At 48.2% G+C, this 16,901-nt stretch overlaps 1 protein-coding gene across 11 annotated transcripts in view; it reads right to left on the minus strand.

The window, feature by feature from the left end:
- Positions 1 to 16,901, minus strand: part of LOC311321347 (ubiquitin carboxyl-terminal hydrolase 9X-like) — a 61,981-nt gene that overhangs the window by 18,017 nt on the left and 27,063 nt on the right. For all 11 annotated transcript variants that reach the window (XR_014630888.1, XR_014630889.1, XR_014630890.1 and 8 more), the window contains exons 22-32: positions 15,634 to 15,754; positions 15,391 to 15,521; positions 14,481 to 14,759; positions 13,460 to 13,585; positions 11,463 to 11,603; positions 10,818 to 10,984; positions 5,486 to 5,594; positions 3,837 to 3,983; positions 3,486 to 3,632; positions 3,053 to 3,260; positions 1,378 to 1,592 (exon numbers count right to left, since the gene is read on the minus strand). Coding sequence is in view for 5 of the 11 variants with exons in the window: in XM_084453303.1 (XP_084309429.1) it covers positions 1,378 to 1,592; positions 3,053 to 3,260; positions 3,486 to 3,632; positions 3,837 to 3,983; positions 5,486 to 5,594; positions 10,818 to 10,984; positions 11,463 to 11,603; positions 13,460 to 13,585; positions 14,481 to 14,759; positions 15,391 to 15,521; positions 15,634 to 15,754 (1,791 nt within the window). In the remaining 6 variants the exon portion in view is untranslated. The remainder of the gene's footprint in view (positions 1 to 1,377; positions 1,593 to 3,052; positions 3,261 to 3,485; positions 3,633 to 3,836; positions 3,984 to 5,485; positions 5,595 to 10,817; positions 10,985 to 11,462; positions 11,604 to 13,459; positions 13,586 to 14,480; positions 14,760 to 15,390; positions 15,522 to 15,633; positions 15,755 to 16,901) is intronic.

The raw sequence follows: 16,901 nt of genomic DNA on the forward strand, positions 1-16,901 counted from the left end.
GAGTGTGACACCATGAGTTTCCAATATTGAACTTTTTCACAATATTCTAATTTCGGGTTTTTATTAGCTGTAAGCCATAATCATAAAAATTACAAAAAATAAAGGCTTGAAATATTTCACTCTGTGTAGTGAATCTGTATAATATACGAGTTTCGCTTTCTGAAATGAGTGACAAAAAATATTGAGCTTTTCACGATATTCTAATTTTTGGAGCTGCACCTGCATATTATAATAATATATGTTGGATACAACTGAAGCCAACTGATGCAAAGAAGAAGCTCTGTAATGCCTCTCTACCAATATGCTACTTAGCATGTCAATTGTATGCGTATATATATATATATATATATATATATATACACACAAACACACCTGTACATGTACTGTACATAAACATTTTTACTTGTTGTCACTGTAAATGAGGGCAACCTCAGTGTCCTTCCAGTATAAATAAAGGTTATTAAATTGAATAGAAAAATTCTTCCTTCCATTCCTTTCAATTTTTTTATGGCAACGACCTGGTCCCAGTAAGCTTCTAGTGCGTGAATCTCTGATAAGTCAAACGCTAGTGAGTCGAATTAACTTTGGGACCTTGTTGTTCAGTGGTTAGATTATTAACATTTCTCCACTATTACGTCTATTGGGAGGCTCAAGAAATAGCTGCTGGTCATTTACTCACTCACTACCGCCGCTAACATGTTATATATTACACCACCCGAGGAGGTCTTTCATTGGCCAAACGGTAACATATAACACACAGTGAGCAGTGACATACACTGTAGCACACAGCACACATGCCACTTTCGGGGGGGGGATTGCACGTGGAAATTGTTCCCTGCATTTATCGCGTCCCAACTGTCCTCCTCCATGGGCAGCCAGGAGCAGTGGGCAGCCATGGTTCATGGCGCCCGGGCACCAAGTTCAAGTGCTCAGTCCAAGTACTGGTCAGGGACCCGACTGAAGACCATCTGTTCTCCATGTTTTTCGTATTGGGTTCTTTGGGAGGAAACCCTTGGTTTAATTTTGGTAGATGTTATTTACAATAATCTGTAATCTGAAATCTTGATATAGAGGAAATTTATTTTTAATTAAACCAGTAAATGGTTTTGGTTGGTTCCATTGGAATATTGATATAGTACTGTATTTATTACATGCTGCTATTTGGAGTTTCTCTATGATTATATTATATATATATACGATTTTAAAAACATATTGTGGGGTGCCAGTCATTTTGGAGCCCACTGTATATACCCTGTATACTGTATATAAAACACCAGAGAATTGGCAGTTGTAGCACCTAGTAAAGGCCCAGAGTATGTCCTGGGCTCAAGGACAGTTAGGAACTATACTGGACCACAAGCGTCTCCCCTCAGTCACCTCGTTGTCCTGCTTGTCGTCCCCCGCGTCGTCGTCCAGGGCGCCGGTGCCCTCCACGGCCAGGATGGCGTGGCGGATGGGCGGGATCATGTAGAGTTGCTGGATCACTGAGTTCATGTAGCAGGTGGCGCCCGCGTTCTTCAGACCCACAAAGCCCTTGGTGGGCCGCGGCCCTACGGGAGGCAGGTACTCCCACTCCGTCAGAGACTCACAGCCTGGAACACGTTCAGCAGAGAGGTGAGGACTGAACACATTCAGGAGAGAGGTGAGGACTGAACACATTCAGGAGAGAGAGGTGAGGACTGAACACATTCAGGAGAGAGGTGAGGACTGAACACATTCAGGAGAGAGGTGAGGACTGAACACATTCAGCAGAGAGGTGAGGACTGAACACATTCAGGAGAGAGGTGAGGACTGAACACATTCAGGAGAGAGGTGAGGACTGAACACATTCAGGAGAGAGGTGAGGACTGAACACATTCAGGAGAGAGGTGAGGACTGAACACATTCAGGAGACAACTGTTCCTCTCTCACAGGTGAGCGCGTGTGTCTGTGTGTGTGAGAGAGTACATAAATGTGTGTGTGTACGTAGGTAGTACATATCGGTGTTTGTGTGTGAGCGTGTGTGTGCGAGTACGTAAGTGAATGTGTGTACGTAGGTAGTACATGTCAGTGTGTGTGTGTGTGTGTGTGTGTGAGGCTGTGTCTCAAGCCGCCTGCTGCCTTGCTGTGTATCGAGGCAGTATCCTTTGGAGGCAGTGTTTTTGTGTGAAGTTGCCTGGAAAGGAGTCTGGATTGAGACGGACTTCCAAGGAAGCAATGCGTAACGACGTCATGATGTCATGTCGCTAAATACCCGTCGGTCAATCATCACTAAAATATCATTCTGACTGGCTGGCGGTATTTGACTGGCTGTAGCCATCCAGTCACGAATGGTCTGAGTATTGTATAGCTTCAGATGAAGGAACACATTTTTCTTAACCTGTTATTTTACCAACTGCTAAGACTACAATATAGTAAGCTAGTTACTTTAGCTATGTAGCTAGCTAAATATATTGGCCCCCAAATCATTTATTTACAACTTAGAGTTATTTGTTCCGAAGTTTCTGTCAAACCCCGCAGGTTTCTATGTAACTAACGTAGCTAACTAACGTAGCTAGCTAGCGTTAGCCTATAGAAGTGGAAAACAAACGTCAGATCAGATATATAAACGGGTTATTTTGATGAACTGACCACATTTTGGGAATCTACATGGTTACTTTCTCACCTGAAAACATATTCAAACTTCATAAAGTGACGTAACAGTCATGGAGACAAAATTGCTCTCCAAAATGACTTTTGGTCGGAGCAGTGGAGCGGGCGCATGGGATTGTGGGATATCTTGACCAACGAAGGATACATCTGTGCTGCCTTCAAAATCTGCCCAGTCAGAGGCAGGCAGCATATTTGTAAATATTCGATTGGGACTTGATGCCTCCCTGCCTCCGAATAATGTCTAAATAGGCAGTCTTTTATCCATTTGTGTCACAGCGTGTGTGTGTGCGCATGTGATTGTGCGTGTGCGTGTGTGAGTGTGTACCTAGGTAGTACATGTCAGTGTGTGTGTGTGTCCCTAGGTGGTACATGTCGGTGTGTGTGTGTGTGTATGTGTGTGTGAGTGAGTGAGTGTGTGTACCTAGGTAGTACATGTCCGTGAGTGTGTTGGTGATCTGTCGGAGGTTCCTGACACAGCCCACGGCGAGCGCCACCAGCAGCTGGAAGGCGGCACTGATGGAGGCGGGGCTACTGCAGACAGGGACGGCCTGCTCGGCCGGGAACTCGCCGCTCTTCAGGTACTGCAGGTACACATTCGACGCCGGGAAGATGAAGTCGTCTATCAGCTCCTGGAGAAGAAGGAGACAGTCAGACTTTTACCTCAGGACACAGAAACCAGAACACTAATATCAACATTCACCTCAAATCACCAGAACATTCTACAAGACCATTCAGACCATTCAGATACCACCATTCCGATCCACGCGGCGTGACGTATCGACATATCGAACCACTGTCTCAAGATGACACCGCTGCACTCTCATTGGCCAGCGAACGAGAGGCAGGTGACTCACCTTGATGAGGTTTGCCCCGCCTTTTTCACAGCCGATGTAGAACTTCTTCTCTGGTGTCTGGAATGCCAGCAGCTCCTTGGTGACCCCCAGGTGACCTTCCAGAATGGTCTCCTCCACCCCGGTCTCCCCCGTCTTCTTCACCTCGTCCTGAGTGACACAGACACACAGACACAGACACACACAGCACACACACGACACACGACACACGACACACGGTCATACACTCTACCAAACCACTCCTTAAACACACACAGCACACCGTCACACAACCCTACCAAACCACACATTTTCACTGAGGCTAAGATGAAGGTCAGTTGTGTTCATAACTAGAGCTGCTGTCTGGTGACGTACGCTGATCCTCTTGAGCCACTCGATCTCGTTGTTGAGCAGCGCCTCTGCGTTGGGCAGGTTGATGTTGCTGTTGAAGGCGTAGTTGAGGAGGAGCCTCAGCAGCGTGAAGTAGTCCCCCGCCTGCCCCGCCCTCTCCTTCGCCGTCGTCTGGTGAGGAAACATTTAACACAAGATCAAGAGAGAGAGAGACCAGCTGACACACTATGGACCAAGAGAGAGAGCAGCTGATCCACTATGGACCAAGAGGGAGACCAGTAAGTACACTATGGACCAAGAGGGAGACCAGTAAGTACACTATGAACCAAGAGGGAGACCAGTAAGTACACTATGTAGCAAGAGGGAGACCAGTAAGTACACTATGGAGCAAGAGGGAGACCAGTAAGTACACTATGGACCAAGAGGGAGACCAGTAAGTACACTATGGAGCAAGAGGGAGACCAGTAAGTACACTATGGACCAAGAGGGAGACCAGTAAGTACACTATGGAGCAAGAGGGAGACCAGTAAGTACACTATGGAGCAAGAGGGAGACCAGTAAGTACACTATGGACCAAGAGAGAGAGCAGCTGATCCACTATGGACCAAGAGGGAGACCAGTAAGTACACTATGGAAAGAGATAAAGGGTAGACTAACGGAGCTTAGGAATGAGTCCCTGACTTACAAATATGTCAGAGCGGATTTTCCGTTGCCAGGACCTTTTAGTTTTGGACAATGCTTCATGTGTATCCGGCAAATCAGTCCTACTGTCTTCCTGGGTTTATCAGTCCTACAGCTGTGTAGGCTACTGTCTTCCTGGGTTTATCAGTCCTACAGCTGTGTAGGCTACTGTCTTCTGGGTTTATCAGAACTAGAGCTGTGTAGGCTACTGTCTTCTGGGTTTATCAGTCCTAGAGCTGTGTAGGCTACTGTCTTCTGGGTTTATCAGAACTAGAGCTGTGTAGGCTACTGTCTTCTGGGGTTATCAGTCCTACAGCTGTGTAGGCTACTGTCTTCCTGGGTTTATCAGTCCTACAGCTGTGTAGGCTACTGTCTTCTGGGTTTATCAGAACTAGAGCTGTGTAGGCTACTGTCTTCCTGGGTTGATCAGTCCTAGAGCTGTGTAGGCTACTGTCTTCTGGGTTTATCAGAACTAGAGCTGTGTAGGCTACTGTCTTCTGGGTTTATCAGTCCTAGAGCTGTGTAGGCTACTGTCTTCTGGGTTTATCAGAACTAGAGCTGTGTAGGCTACTGTCTTCTGGGTTTATCAGTCCTAGAGCTGTGTAGGCTACTGTCTTCTGGGTTTATCAGAACTAGAGCTGTGTAGGCTACTGTCTTCCTGGGTTTATCAGTCCTACAGCTGTGTAGGCTACTGTCTTCTGGGTTTATCAGTCCTAGAGCTGTGTAGGCTACTGTCTTCTGGGTTTATCAGAACTAGAGCTGTGTAGGCTACTGTCTTCCTGGGTTTATCAGTCCTACAGCTGTGTAGGCTACTGTCTTCCTGGGTTCATCAGTCCTACAGCTGTGTAGGCTACTGTCTTCTGGGTTTATCAGAACTAGAGCTGTGTAGGCTACTGTCTTCTGGGTTTATCAGAACTAGAGCTGTGTAGGCTACTGTCTTCTGGGTTTATCCACTAAGGATGGAGGCGGAAGGGTGTAAGGCCGCCCCTCACCCCCAGGACGGTGAAGAGGAGGGTGATGAAGAAGACCAGTGGCCGTTGTCCCATGCAGCACCTGGTGGCCATGAGGAAGAACTGCTCCTGGGCCATCTGCCGGACAGACCTGTGCAGGACACAAACAGTGTTCATTTTGAATATTATTCGCCAATGACCTTTATTTAGTTATTGTCACGAGACGATGGACGAAACTAAATAAAAACGAATTTATGATGACAAAAACTATGACGAAATAATTTGTCAACAAATAAAAACTAGATGAAAATGTTGGGGAGGGACAATTTGGGAAGAGATCCAATCAGAATGCTGAGATTTCCGTGAAAGTCGTGGCTCACGCTGAAAAAACCTCAAACACTGGCAAGGAGAGCGCATAGAAATGTGATTCAGTAGCTTTGACCACCAGCCTAATAGATGTTTGCTCCAGGAATATGAGTTTGGAAATTCAAGAGAACAGGTCAAATAATGCATTACTCTTTAACTAAACCCATTAGATTTGTCAACTAAATCTACTGGAGATTTAGTCGACTAAAATCTTAGGGGCGAATTCACTAAAGGATTGCGCAGCTTTTCCTGACGCAAAGCCTGTGCAAATAAGTCAAAAATTATGTTTGCTATTCACAAAGCCCTCGCAAAGGGTGAAATACGGTGTTAACTGCGTTGCGTTCGTCATTGCGTTGCTCTGCGCCGGTGTTATTAGCTCATATTTAAATTAGGTAATATGGGCGGAGAATGTTCCCCTTTCTATGCAAATGAAAATTATTGCAAAACCCGCCCAATTCACAAACATCGGCGCAAATTGCCTCACGCAGTTAAAGTGAAATTATTACCGTTTTCAGAAACGTGGTGGTATTTAAGCGCAAGGGGTGTGTCGCGGCCAGCCTGTCCGCTGATCATGGCAGCAGTGATTGTTGCGAGGCGAAGGCATCGCAATGCCAGGCATGTTGTTCGTGAGAGAATATTTAGAAGAAGGTCACTTTTTGATTTAACACTAGAACCACCGCGGTAACTGTTTGGACACCAGAGCGCGCAGCTCTTCAGCCAACTGGAGGATGAAGTCGCGTCTGGGGAGGCTCAGTTGACTATGCGTCTCTCCACCCGTCCCCAGCGAGTCCAAGCCCCCCCAATGAATATAATAGCCTACATAGCACGAAACTGTGCGTATAATAGTCTATACGCGAAACTGCGCATTCCCTATAGCTGTTCATTGAACGGCTGGGGGCCGATATAGGTATAAATAAATAAATAAAAACATAGCCTACACAATATTTGTTTTATTTGAATGGTCTTGAAAATATTTTGCTTTTGTATCATAGGTGACGGCAGGTATCATCTTCAGCCATGGATGATGACTCCCGTGCGTAATCCTTCCAACGTTGGAGAGGCGGCGTAGCCTACAACTGGGCTCACATCAGGACGCGCGGTGTGATTGAGTGCACATTTGGAATCCTGAAAAGCCGTTTAGATGCCTAGATCGTACCGGTGGGGCAATGTTATACACTCCCCCAAAAGTATGCCAGATCATCGTGCTGCAACTTGCATAACATAAAATGACAATTTTTCCTTTGTTCGTCTTTTTAAATCATTCCACCTCCGTTTGCAGTCTTCCGCGTTTACACACACCAATGGCACTGACTGATTGGGAAATTAAACCCCAAATATGATTTTTTGCTGCAGTCGTGATATTTTTTGCCGAAAGCTGTGAGACATGTTTTTGAACCTCGTCCGTGAGGCCTTCAAGTTCGCTGTCTGAAAATCGTATCTTTCTTTTTCTGTCTGCCATCGTCCAATGATATGCATACGAGTTGTATGCGCTGTATGCGCAGTATTTATAGTCATTTCCTATATCAGCAGCAAATTGCACTCAGCCGCAAACACCGAATGGGCGTGTTTGCGCTGGGATATTATTAGCGCAATGTCTTTAGTGAATAGGTTTTTAAAACGGAGCACATAGCGGGCGCAACTGACGCGCAATATTATGGTGCAATTAGCGGGCGCAATTTGCTTTAGTGAATTCGCCCCTTAATGTTATTTTGTCAACTAAAACTAGACTGAAACAATTCAGACTAAAATATGACTAAAACTAAATAGCATTTTAGTCAAAAGACTAATACTACTGTATATACTAACTAAAACTAATTCAAAATTTGCGGTCAAAATGAACACTGGACACAACACACCAGTCAGGGTGAGACCACACACCAGTCAGGGTGAGACCACACACCAGTCAGGGTGACCACACACCAGTCAGGGTGAGACCACACACCAGTCAGGGTGAGACCACACACCAGTCAGGGTGAGACCACACACCAGTCAGGGTGAGACCACACACCAGTCAGGGTGAGACCACACACCAGTCAGGGTGAGACCACACACCAGTCAGGGTGAGACCACACACCAGTCAGGGTGAGACCACACACCAGTCAGGGTGAGACCACACACCAGTCAGGGTGAGACCACACACCAGTCAGGGTGAGACCACACACCAGTCAGGGTGACCACACACCAGTCAGGGTGAGACCACACACCAGTCAGGGTGAGACCACACACCAGTCAGGGTGACCACACACCAGTCAGGGTGAGACCACACACCAGTCAGGGTGAGACCACACACCAGTCAGGGTGAGACCACACACCAGTCAGGGGGTGACCACACACCAGTCAGGGTGAGACCACACACCAGTCAGGGTGAGACCACACACCAGTCAGGGTGAGACCACACACCAGTCAGGGTGAGACCACACACCAGTCAGGGTGACCACACACCAGTCAGGGTGAGACCACACACCAGTCAGGGTGACCACACACCAGTCAGGGTGAGACCACACACCAGTCAGGGTGACCACACACCAGTCAGGGTGAGACCACACACCAGTCAGGGTGACAACCACCAGTCAGGGTGAGACCACACACCAGTCAGGGTGAGACCACACACCAGTCAGGGTGAGACCACACACCAGTCAGGGTGAGACCACACACCAGTCAGGTTGACACTGTACGTGATGTGAGCAACAATCACGCAATAATAAACGGTCTGTGACTGATGGAGATAGTGAACTATAAAGAGGTTTGGACTTTCACCTTTTCAAACTGAAATTAAATCCATTTTGAGTCCATGTTGTAAATCAAATGTTAAAAAGTGCAAGTTTTGGGGATAAGCCTAGTCATTCATTTTTTACTGGCCAATTAGGGTTGCAAAATTCCGGGAATATTCACAAACCTCCCATGGGAATTAACAGGAATTCATGGGAATAACATGAATTAAACAGAATAAACAGGAAATGTATGGGAATTATTGGGAATAAATTATGATGATTTACAGTTTATTCCTGTTACTTCTAGGGCTGGGGCGACGCGTCGACAAATAAATCAATATAAATAAAATGTGCATCGATGCGTCGCAAAGAAATAAAATGGCTATGCCTGGTCAAAACTAACAGTATTGGAAATTGATTTGATATTTATTTAGGCTATATAAACGTCATTTTGCACCTTTCATCCTTTCAACCCTTTTTCTTACTAACAATAAGATAAAGATATTCGTCTAGGAAGCATTTTGGCTATAAATGATCAGAACACCCGTGCAGAGACCAGCTGCTCTGAGTGGAGAGAATGGACGCGCTCGAGCGTCGGTTGCTCGTTGCTAGGTGCAAACAGTCTTTTGCAATTGAGGGAGGAAACACAAGCAATCTTTGAGACATTTAGCAAAAGCGCATCACATAGGCTAAACGTGGAGAACTGCACCGTTTGACTGCCTAGTAGTTTCCTTGTTGCCACTTGGTATTTATGCTCGCAGTCAGAGCCGTTAATGACATTCTATTCTATCTATCCTATTTCATTAAACATCAGATCCAATCATAAAACAAATAACAGAAACTATGCGTGGAGATTAAACATTGATTTCACTTGGCTTAGCTTTGTCAATCAACTGTTGTGAGCTGTTGTGAACCAGCTAAACCAGCTAAATGGTTTGGCTTCAAACAAAGATTTTGCAGCTTTTATAATACGCTGCAGTGCAGCTACTTTGTTTCTTGTTACATTTTGTTGTTTTTAAGAGATGATGATTTAGTAAAATATTGAAATATTAATGAAACTTTTTAATATTTATTTGGGGTAAATTAAGTGTTCTATTAATAGAGCAGTAAAAAACAATTAAAATAATGGTAGAATGGGCGCCCCGGTAGCTCAATGGGTTGGGGCGCTTACCATGTAGAGGCTAGTCCTTTCTGCAGCGGCGTGGGTTTGAATCCGGCCCACGCCCTTTGCTGCATGTCTTCCCCTCTCTCTCTCTCCCACCTTTCCTGTCTGTCACCTACACTGTCCTATCATAATAAAGCAGAAATGCCTTAAAAATATCTTTTTAGAATCGTAGAATGAGATAAGATTGAGTAATCGAAAAAATAATCGCTAGATTAATCATTTAGGTACAGTGCTAGTTTATTCCCATTAATTCCCATCTATTCCTGTTCATTCCTATGGGAAGTTGATGAACATTCCTGGAATTCTGCACCCCTATGTCCAATCAGTGGCGCCAATCCATGTGGACCGCCCATCCAGACTGTGAAACAGCAGCAGCCACCTAGCAACCGGCTTGACTGGCTTAAACAAACTGTGTTTCCCCCCCCATTATCCCAGAATGGTAATGAGTCCAGACCAAGGTTATAATAGTTTTGCTTTTTTCATTCGTTTTTATTTTTATATCGTTTTAACTTTTTGTTTTCAATTTCAGTTTAGTTTTGATTAGTTTGTAAATTTTAGTTTAGTTTCTATTTTTTGAAAATGCTTAGTTTTAGTATAGTTTTTATTGGTTTCAGTATTAGTTTTAGTCTTTTTTTTCTTCTGCACCAGCCTCATGAGACTAGTTACTTCTACGCAGGAGCACAGCTAAAGAAAAAAGGAGGATAGATTTCATATCCACCTAAAATACTAGGCTTATGTATGAAATGAAAAAGACTAAAACTAAGGACATTTTCAATCATTTTAGTTTATTTTAGTTAGTTTTGTAAACACACAATACAGTTTTAATTATCGTTTTTTTGTAAAGCCTAGTTTTTTATTTTGATTTCAGTTAACTTAAATGTTTTTTCACACTAAGTTTTCGTTTTTTAGTTTGTTTTCGTTAACTATAATAACCATGGTCCAGACAGTCCTTTCTTCAGTGCTGGCACTGTGTAAACCAAGTGTGGAGAAGGATCTGGCTATGCAGGACTAGACAGAGACATACCTGTCTTGCAGCAGCAAGTCTATGATGTAGACAGACAGACAGACAGACAGACAGACAGACAGACAGACAGACAGACAGACAGACAGACGGACGGACGGACGGACGGACCTGCTGGGGCAGTGCAGCAGCAGGTCTATGATGAAGTTCTGCCAGGCCTTCTCCTTGCTCAGCGTGTCCAGAGCCGTGGGCAGCAGGGCGAAACACAGGGTCATGACCTCCAGGGCCTCGCAGCACACCTGCTCATCCTCCCCGTCTGGACCCTGACCTGCATTAGTCTACACACACACACACACACACAGGTAACGAATCACACACACCACACCTGCTCATCCTCCCCGTCTGGACCCTGACCTGCATTAGTCTACACACAGACACACACACCACACCTGCTCATCCTCCCCGTCTGGACCCTGACCTGCATTAGTCTACACACACAGACACACAGTCTCTCTCACACACACACAGGTAACCAATCACCCACAGGCTTACACACACACACACACACACGACACGCACCACACGCACCACACACACCACACGCACCACACGCACCACACGCACCACACGCACCACACACAACACACACACACACACGCACACGCACACGCAAACAGGTAAGAGTTAACCAATCACAGACACACAGGTACGAGTTAAGCAATCACACACAGGCTTACACAGACACATGGGTACGAATTAACCAATCACGGGCAGGCTTACAGACATACAGAACACACTTGCGGGTCAGAGCATCACCTTCTCATAGGTCTGGCTGATCTCGTCGTTGGAACTGAAGACCAGCTGCATCGCTCCGCAGCCTGACGCCCACACGATCTTCTGCACCGCCCGGATCACACAAAGGTCTGGTATGTACTTGGACGCCTGGAAGAACTTCTGCTATAGTGTTGAGAGGAAGAACATTCACATCACATTAAAAGTCAAGTTTCCCCTATATTTAACCAGGTTAGTCTCTTTTGCAAGAGAGACCTGGCCAAGAAAACAGCACGAGATTACAGACATCATAATACATGGCATTAATCCAGATTAAGCATCTGACAAAGATTACAAAAGAAAACACGCATCAAGTCTCGACAGGCCAGATGACTTCTAGCCGTGTCGTCACTTCTGGGTCAGAACGGGACTGTGACTACTGTGATTGGTAGATGTGGGGCTGCCGGTCGAAGACCGTGTTCACACTAGACTTCTTTTTTGTGTGGGAAAAGCACTGCCTTCTGCGCCTTTCCAGCGCTTTCTGCACGAGTGTTCTGTAACCTTAACGACGGGAATCATAGCCTACTTTCTAGCCAACGTTGACTCAACCGTTATCAAAATCACCCTTAACGTCAACTTAATTCGTAGTATTATATAGGGCCTGGCCTACTATAAATTAATAGCCATCAGTTAAAATTATGGCAAATTAATTAGTACTCACAATGGCTTTCGAGTTTGAGAAGGAGGAGGGTGTACCTGACCAGCCAAGGCTGTGGGTAGCCTACATGACATCATCCGCAGCCGACAGAAGTACGGAGCATATCACAACCTCGTATAAATGTATCGTTTGTGACTCATATAATTCAGTGTACTGTGAAATGGCAATCCCACGTGGCCCAGCCGGTAGTGCTAGGCTCCTTTATCCATCTTGAAGTATTTTGGGGGCACTGGTAACTAAGTTACATGCATACCAATTGTCTTCGTCCTGATTGGTCAGTTGTGAAAAAGGCGCTTGACATCACACAGCGCTTTTCTGAAAAGTTAAACACAATTCAACTCAAATGGCGGTGGCAGCTGCGCTTTTTAAAAAGGCGTCCGCCTTTTGCCTTTTCCCTTTTCCCATTTCCCATAGGGTTGCATGCTTCTAAAAAAGAAGTCTAGTGCGAACATGGCCTAATGTGTTGAAGAATCCATAGCCTATAGGAAAACGGGATAATAGCCGTTATCGAACACATAAAGGAGCAAACTCTGCCCGTCTGTATTAGAGCTTAGATCGGGCCAGAAACAGCAAGCCGGCCCTCCCTGAGCTCGGGCACGTTCAGTCTGAGCACGGCCCTCCCTGAGCTCGGGCACGTTCAGTCTGAGCACGGCCCTCCCTGAGCTGGAACACGTTCAGTCTGAGCACGGCCCTCCCTGAGCTCGGGCGCGTTCAGTCTGAGCACGGCCCTCCCTGAGCTCGGGCGCGTTCAGTCTGAGCACGGCCCTCCCTGAGCTCGGGCACGTTCAGTCCGAGCACGGCCCTCCCTGAGCTCGGGCACGTTCAGTCTGAGCCCACCCTCCCTGAGCTCGGGCACGTTCAGTCCGAGCACGGCCCGTCCCGCTGGCTGCATTTATGGGCCAGAGCCCGGTTCAAACCCAACATTTCCTGAGTACGTTGTTTGTTTATAAATGGACTAATTCTGATGGTTTGAATGACAAAACTCTGTTCAGAACTAGAACAGGATCTTACTGAACAGCCTAGGCTACTTTCTTTTCATCATCTTGGAAACGTTGATTGTGTTTTGCTCTTTTTAACTGTACTGTAGGGAGCGCTGTACTACCACCTGCAATCACTACAACTTTTAGGTTTAGTGTTTTTAGTGCAGGCAGCCCCTGGGTCAACTTACACCAGTTGACTGGTACAACTTCCCCCTGGGATCAATAAAGCATCTGTCTAACTAAAATGCTAACTGGACAACTGGACTTGCGAGGCCCCCCCCCCTCCCCTCCCCACTGCAGTGCCACAGGTGACCAGAGGGGGGCAGCAGTCAGAAGGCTCTCACCTGGTCAGAGAGCTGCTGGGCCAGCCGCAGGGCCACGTTACGCAGCATGCACTCGGAGGCGGGGCTGGGGATGTGCTGCAGCGCGCTCTGCAGAACCAGGGCCTGGTCGTGGGTGGCCTGGTTGATCTGGACAGACAGGGAGACACAGTCAGGTTGGACAGAGGGAGACGCAGTCGGGTTGGACAGAGGGAGACACAGTCAGGTTGGACAGAGGGAGACACAGTAAGGTTGGACAGAGGGAGACACAGTCAGGTTGGACAGAGGGAGACACAGTCAGGTTGGACAGAGGGAGACACAGTCAGGTTGGACAGAGGGAGACACAGTCAGGTTGGACAGACAGGGAGACAGTCAGAGGGAGACACAGTCAGGTTGGACAGCGGGAGACACAGTCAGGTTGGACAGAGGGAGACACAGTCAGGTTGGACAGAGGGAGACACAGTCGGGTTGGACAGAGGGAGAAACCGTCGGGTTGGACAGAGGGAGACACCGTCGGGGTGGACAGAGGGAGACACAGTCAGGTTGGACAGAGGGAGACACAGTCAGGTTGGACAGAGGGAGACACAGTCATGTTGGACAGAGGGAGACACAGTCAGGTTGGACAGAGGGAGACAGTCAGGTTGGATCTCTGCTGGTCTGGGTGGCCTGGTTGATCAGTGGCTCAGGAACAGCAATTCATATGAGACATGTGGTCCATCCCGCTGATTGTTATGAGTTATGTGATCTAGTGACTTCAGACTAGAACATTCTCTACAGAGCAGCGATGCTCCAGCATTCAACACAGATACTGTCCAGTGAAGTGAGGACCATCTGGAAAAGCTTGTTCTTACAGGGGAGGCTGCCCTCAACCACGGGCTGGCAGGGTTAGGGTTATATGTGTGTGTGTGTGTGTGTGTGTGTATGTGTGTGTATATGTATGTATGTGTGTGTGTGTTCTTACAGGAGAGGCAGGGTTGGTTCCCTCCACCAGGGGCTGGCAGGGTTAGGGTTGTGTGTGTGTGTGTGTGTGTCTGTGTGTTCTTACAGGAGAGGCAGGGTTGGTTCCCTCCACCAGGGGCTGGCAGGCCTCGGCCACGGCCTTCACGTGTGCGAAGCCTGTGGCGGTGAGCAAGAGCTTGGCGATCTTCAGGGCGCTGAGGTACGCCCCCCGCCGCGTCTCCACGTCGGCCCCGCCCAGGAAGCTGCTCCTGGTGAGCATGCTCAGTACGAGGGGCAGCCCGCCGCTCTTCAGGAAGTTGTACTGGAAGTCGCCGGCGTCGTCGCCCAGCGTGGCGCTGGCGGGCATCAGCAGGGCGTACACCACCTGTGGGGGGAGGAGCTGACCAGTCAGCCAATCACACAAGGAGCAGCACCGCGCGCACACACACATGCGCGCACACACACCATCCCTCGGAGTGTGCCGGCGCCGGTCTGGTATGCGGAGGTGTTGCTTGGTGACGAGGGGAACGCTGTCCTCCCCAGATTCGCCCTTTCCTCACTGACCAAACGGGGCAGGTGCTCATCCAGGCCCTGGTCGTCACTTCTGGTCACTTGTGAGTTCTGGCAAGTAGTACGTTGGCTTTTCCTACGTTAAATGCTATTAATATAAGTCGCTTTGGATAAAGACGTCAGCTAAATGACTGTAATGTACTTTCCCATGGCAGAGTAAAGCCCTGGTTATAGTTCCTCATGGCAGAGTAAAGCCCTGGTTATAGTTCCTCATGGCAGAGTAAAGCCCTGGTTATAGTTCCTCATGGCAGAGTAAAGCCCTGGTTATAGTTCCTCAAGCTTGGTTCTAGTTTCCACATCCGTGAGGACGCGGGGGTCTGCGTGACTGATTGCGTCATCAGAGGGTGTACGAGAAGGCTCCACACGGACATCCACCCTGCATTGGAAATGCATTGGTTGAACCACACACACAGACACACACACACACACATCGTGGCGTGACCCACCTCTGTCAGATAGAAGACTTGCGAGGGGGAGGGGCCAAAAAAACGCGAGTCGAGCGTGGGGCTGAGGCTGCTCTCCCCCAGCTTGGCCTGGTCCAGACAGATGGACCGCAGGTTCTCCACCGTGCTGTTATCTACACACACACACACACACACACACACACACACACACCGTCAGGACATTCACGGAGTGGGTGAGATAGAAAAGAAGCGTGTGTGTGTGTGTGTGTGTGTGTGTGTGTGTACCTGGAGGCATGAGCTTCATAAGCAGTCTGGCTCCGTCCCGGAGCTGTGGTGTGTTGAGGGTGCAGCCCAGATCAGCCACCTGCCACAGGAACGACACATAGCGCAGGTGCAGGGACATGATCTGGAGAGAGAGAGAGAGAGAGAGAGAGAGAGAGAGAGAGACAGAGAGGGAGAGAGACAGAGAGGGAGAGAGAGAGAGAGGGAGAGAGAGACAGAGAGAGAGAGAGAGAGAGAGAGGGGGAGAAAGGGAGTGAGAGAGGGAGAGAGAGAGAGAGGGAGAGAGAGAGGGGGAGAGAGGGAGTGAGAGAGAGAGAGACAGAGAGGGGGAGAGAGAGAGGGAGAGAGAGAGGGGGAGAGAGGGAGTGAGAGAGAGAGAGACAGAGAGGGAGAGAAAGAGAGAGAGAGACAGAGAGGGAGAGAGAGAGGGGGAGAGAGGGAGTGAGAGAGAGAGACAGAGAGGGAGAGAGAGAGAGGGAGGGGGAGAAAGGGAGTGAGAGAGGGAGAGAGAGAGAGGGAGAGAGAGAGAGGGAGAGAGAGAGAGAGAGAGTGAGAGAGACAGAGAGAGAGAGAGAGAGATAGAGGGGGAGAAAGGGAGTGAGAGAGGGAGAGAGAGAGAGGGAGAGAGAGAGGGGGAGAGAGGGAGTGAGAGAGAGAGAGACAGAGAGGGGGAGAGAGAGAGGGAGAGAGAGAGGGGGAGAGAGGGAGTGAGAGAGAGAGAGACAGAGAGGGAGAGAAAGAGAGAGAGAGACAGAGAGGGAGAGAGAGAGGGGGAGAGAGAGAGACAGAGAGGGAGAGAGAGAGAGAGAGGGGGAGAAAGGGAGTGAGAGAGGGAGAGAGAGAGAGGGAGAGAGAGAGAGGGAGAGAGAGAGGGGGAGAGAGGGAGTGAGAGAGAGAGAGACAGAGAGGGGGAGAGAGAGAGGGAGAGAGAGAGGGGGAGAGAGAGAGGGGGAGAGAGGGAGTGAGAGAGAGAGAGACAGAGAGGGGGAGAGAGAGAGGGAGAGAGAGAGGGGGAGAGAGGGAGTGAGAGAGAGACAGAGAGGGAGAGAAAGAGAGAGAGAGACAGAGAGGGAGAGAGAGAGGGGGAGAGAGGGAGTGAGAGAGAGAGACAGAGAGGGAGAGAGAGAGAGGGTGAGAGAGAGGGTGAGAGAGTGAGAGAGAGAGAGACAGAGAGAGAGACAGAGAGGGAGAGAGAGAGAGGGAGAGAGACAGAGAGGGAGAGAGAGAGAGTGAGAGAGAGAGAGACAGAGAGAGAGACAGAGAGAGAGGGA

This window comes from Borostomias antarcticus (assembly GCF_949987555.1).
Source record: "Borostomias antarcticus genome assembly, chromosome: 19".
Lineage (NCBI taxonomy): Eukaryota > Metazoa > Chordata > Actinopteri > Stomiiformes > Stomiidae > Borostomias > Borostomias antarcticus.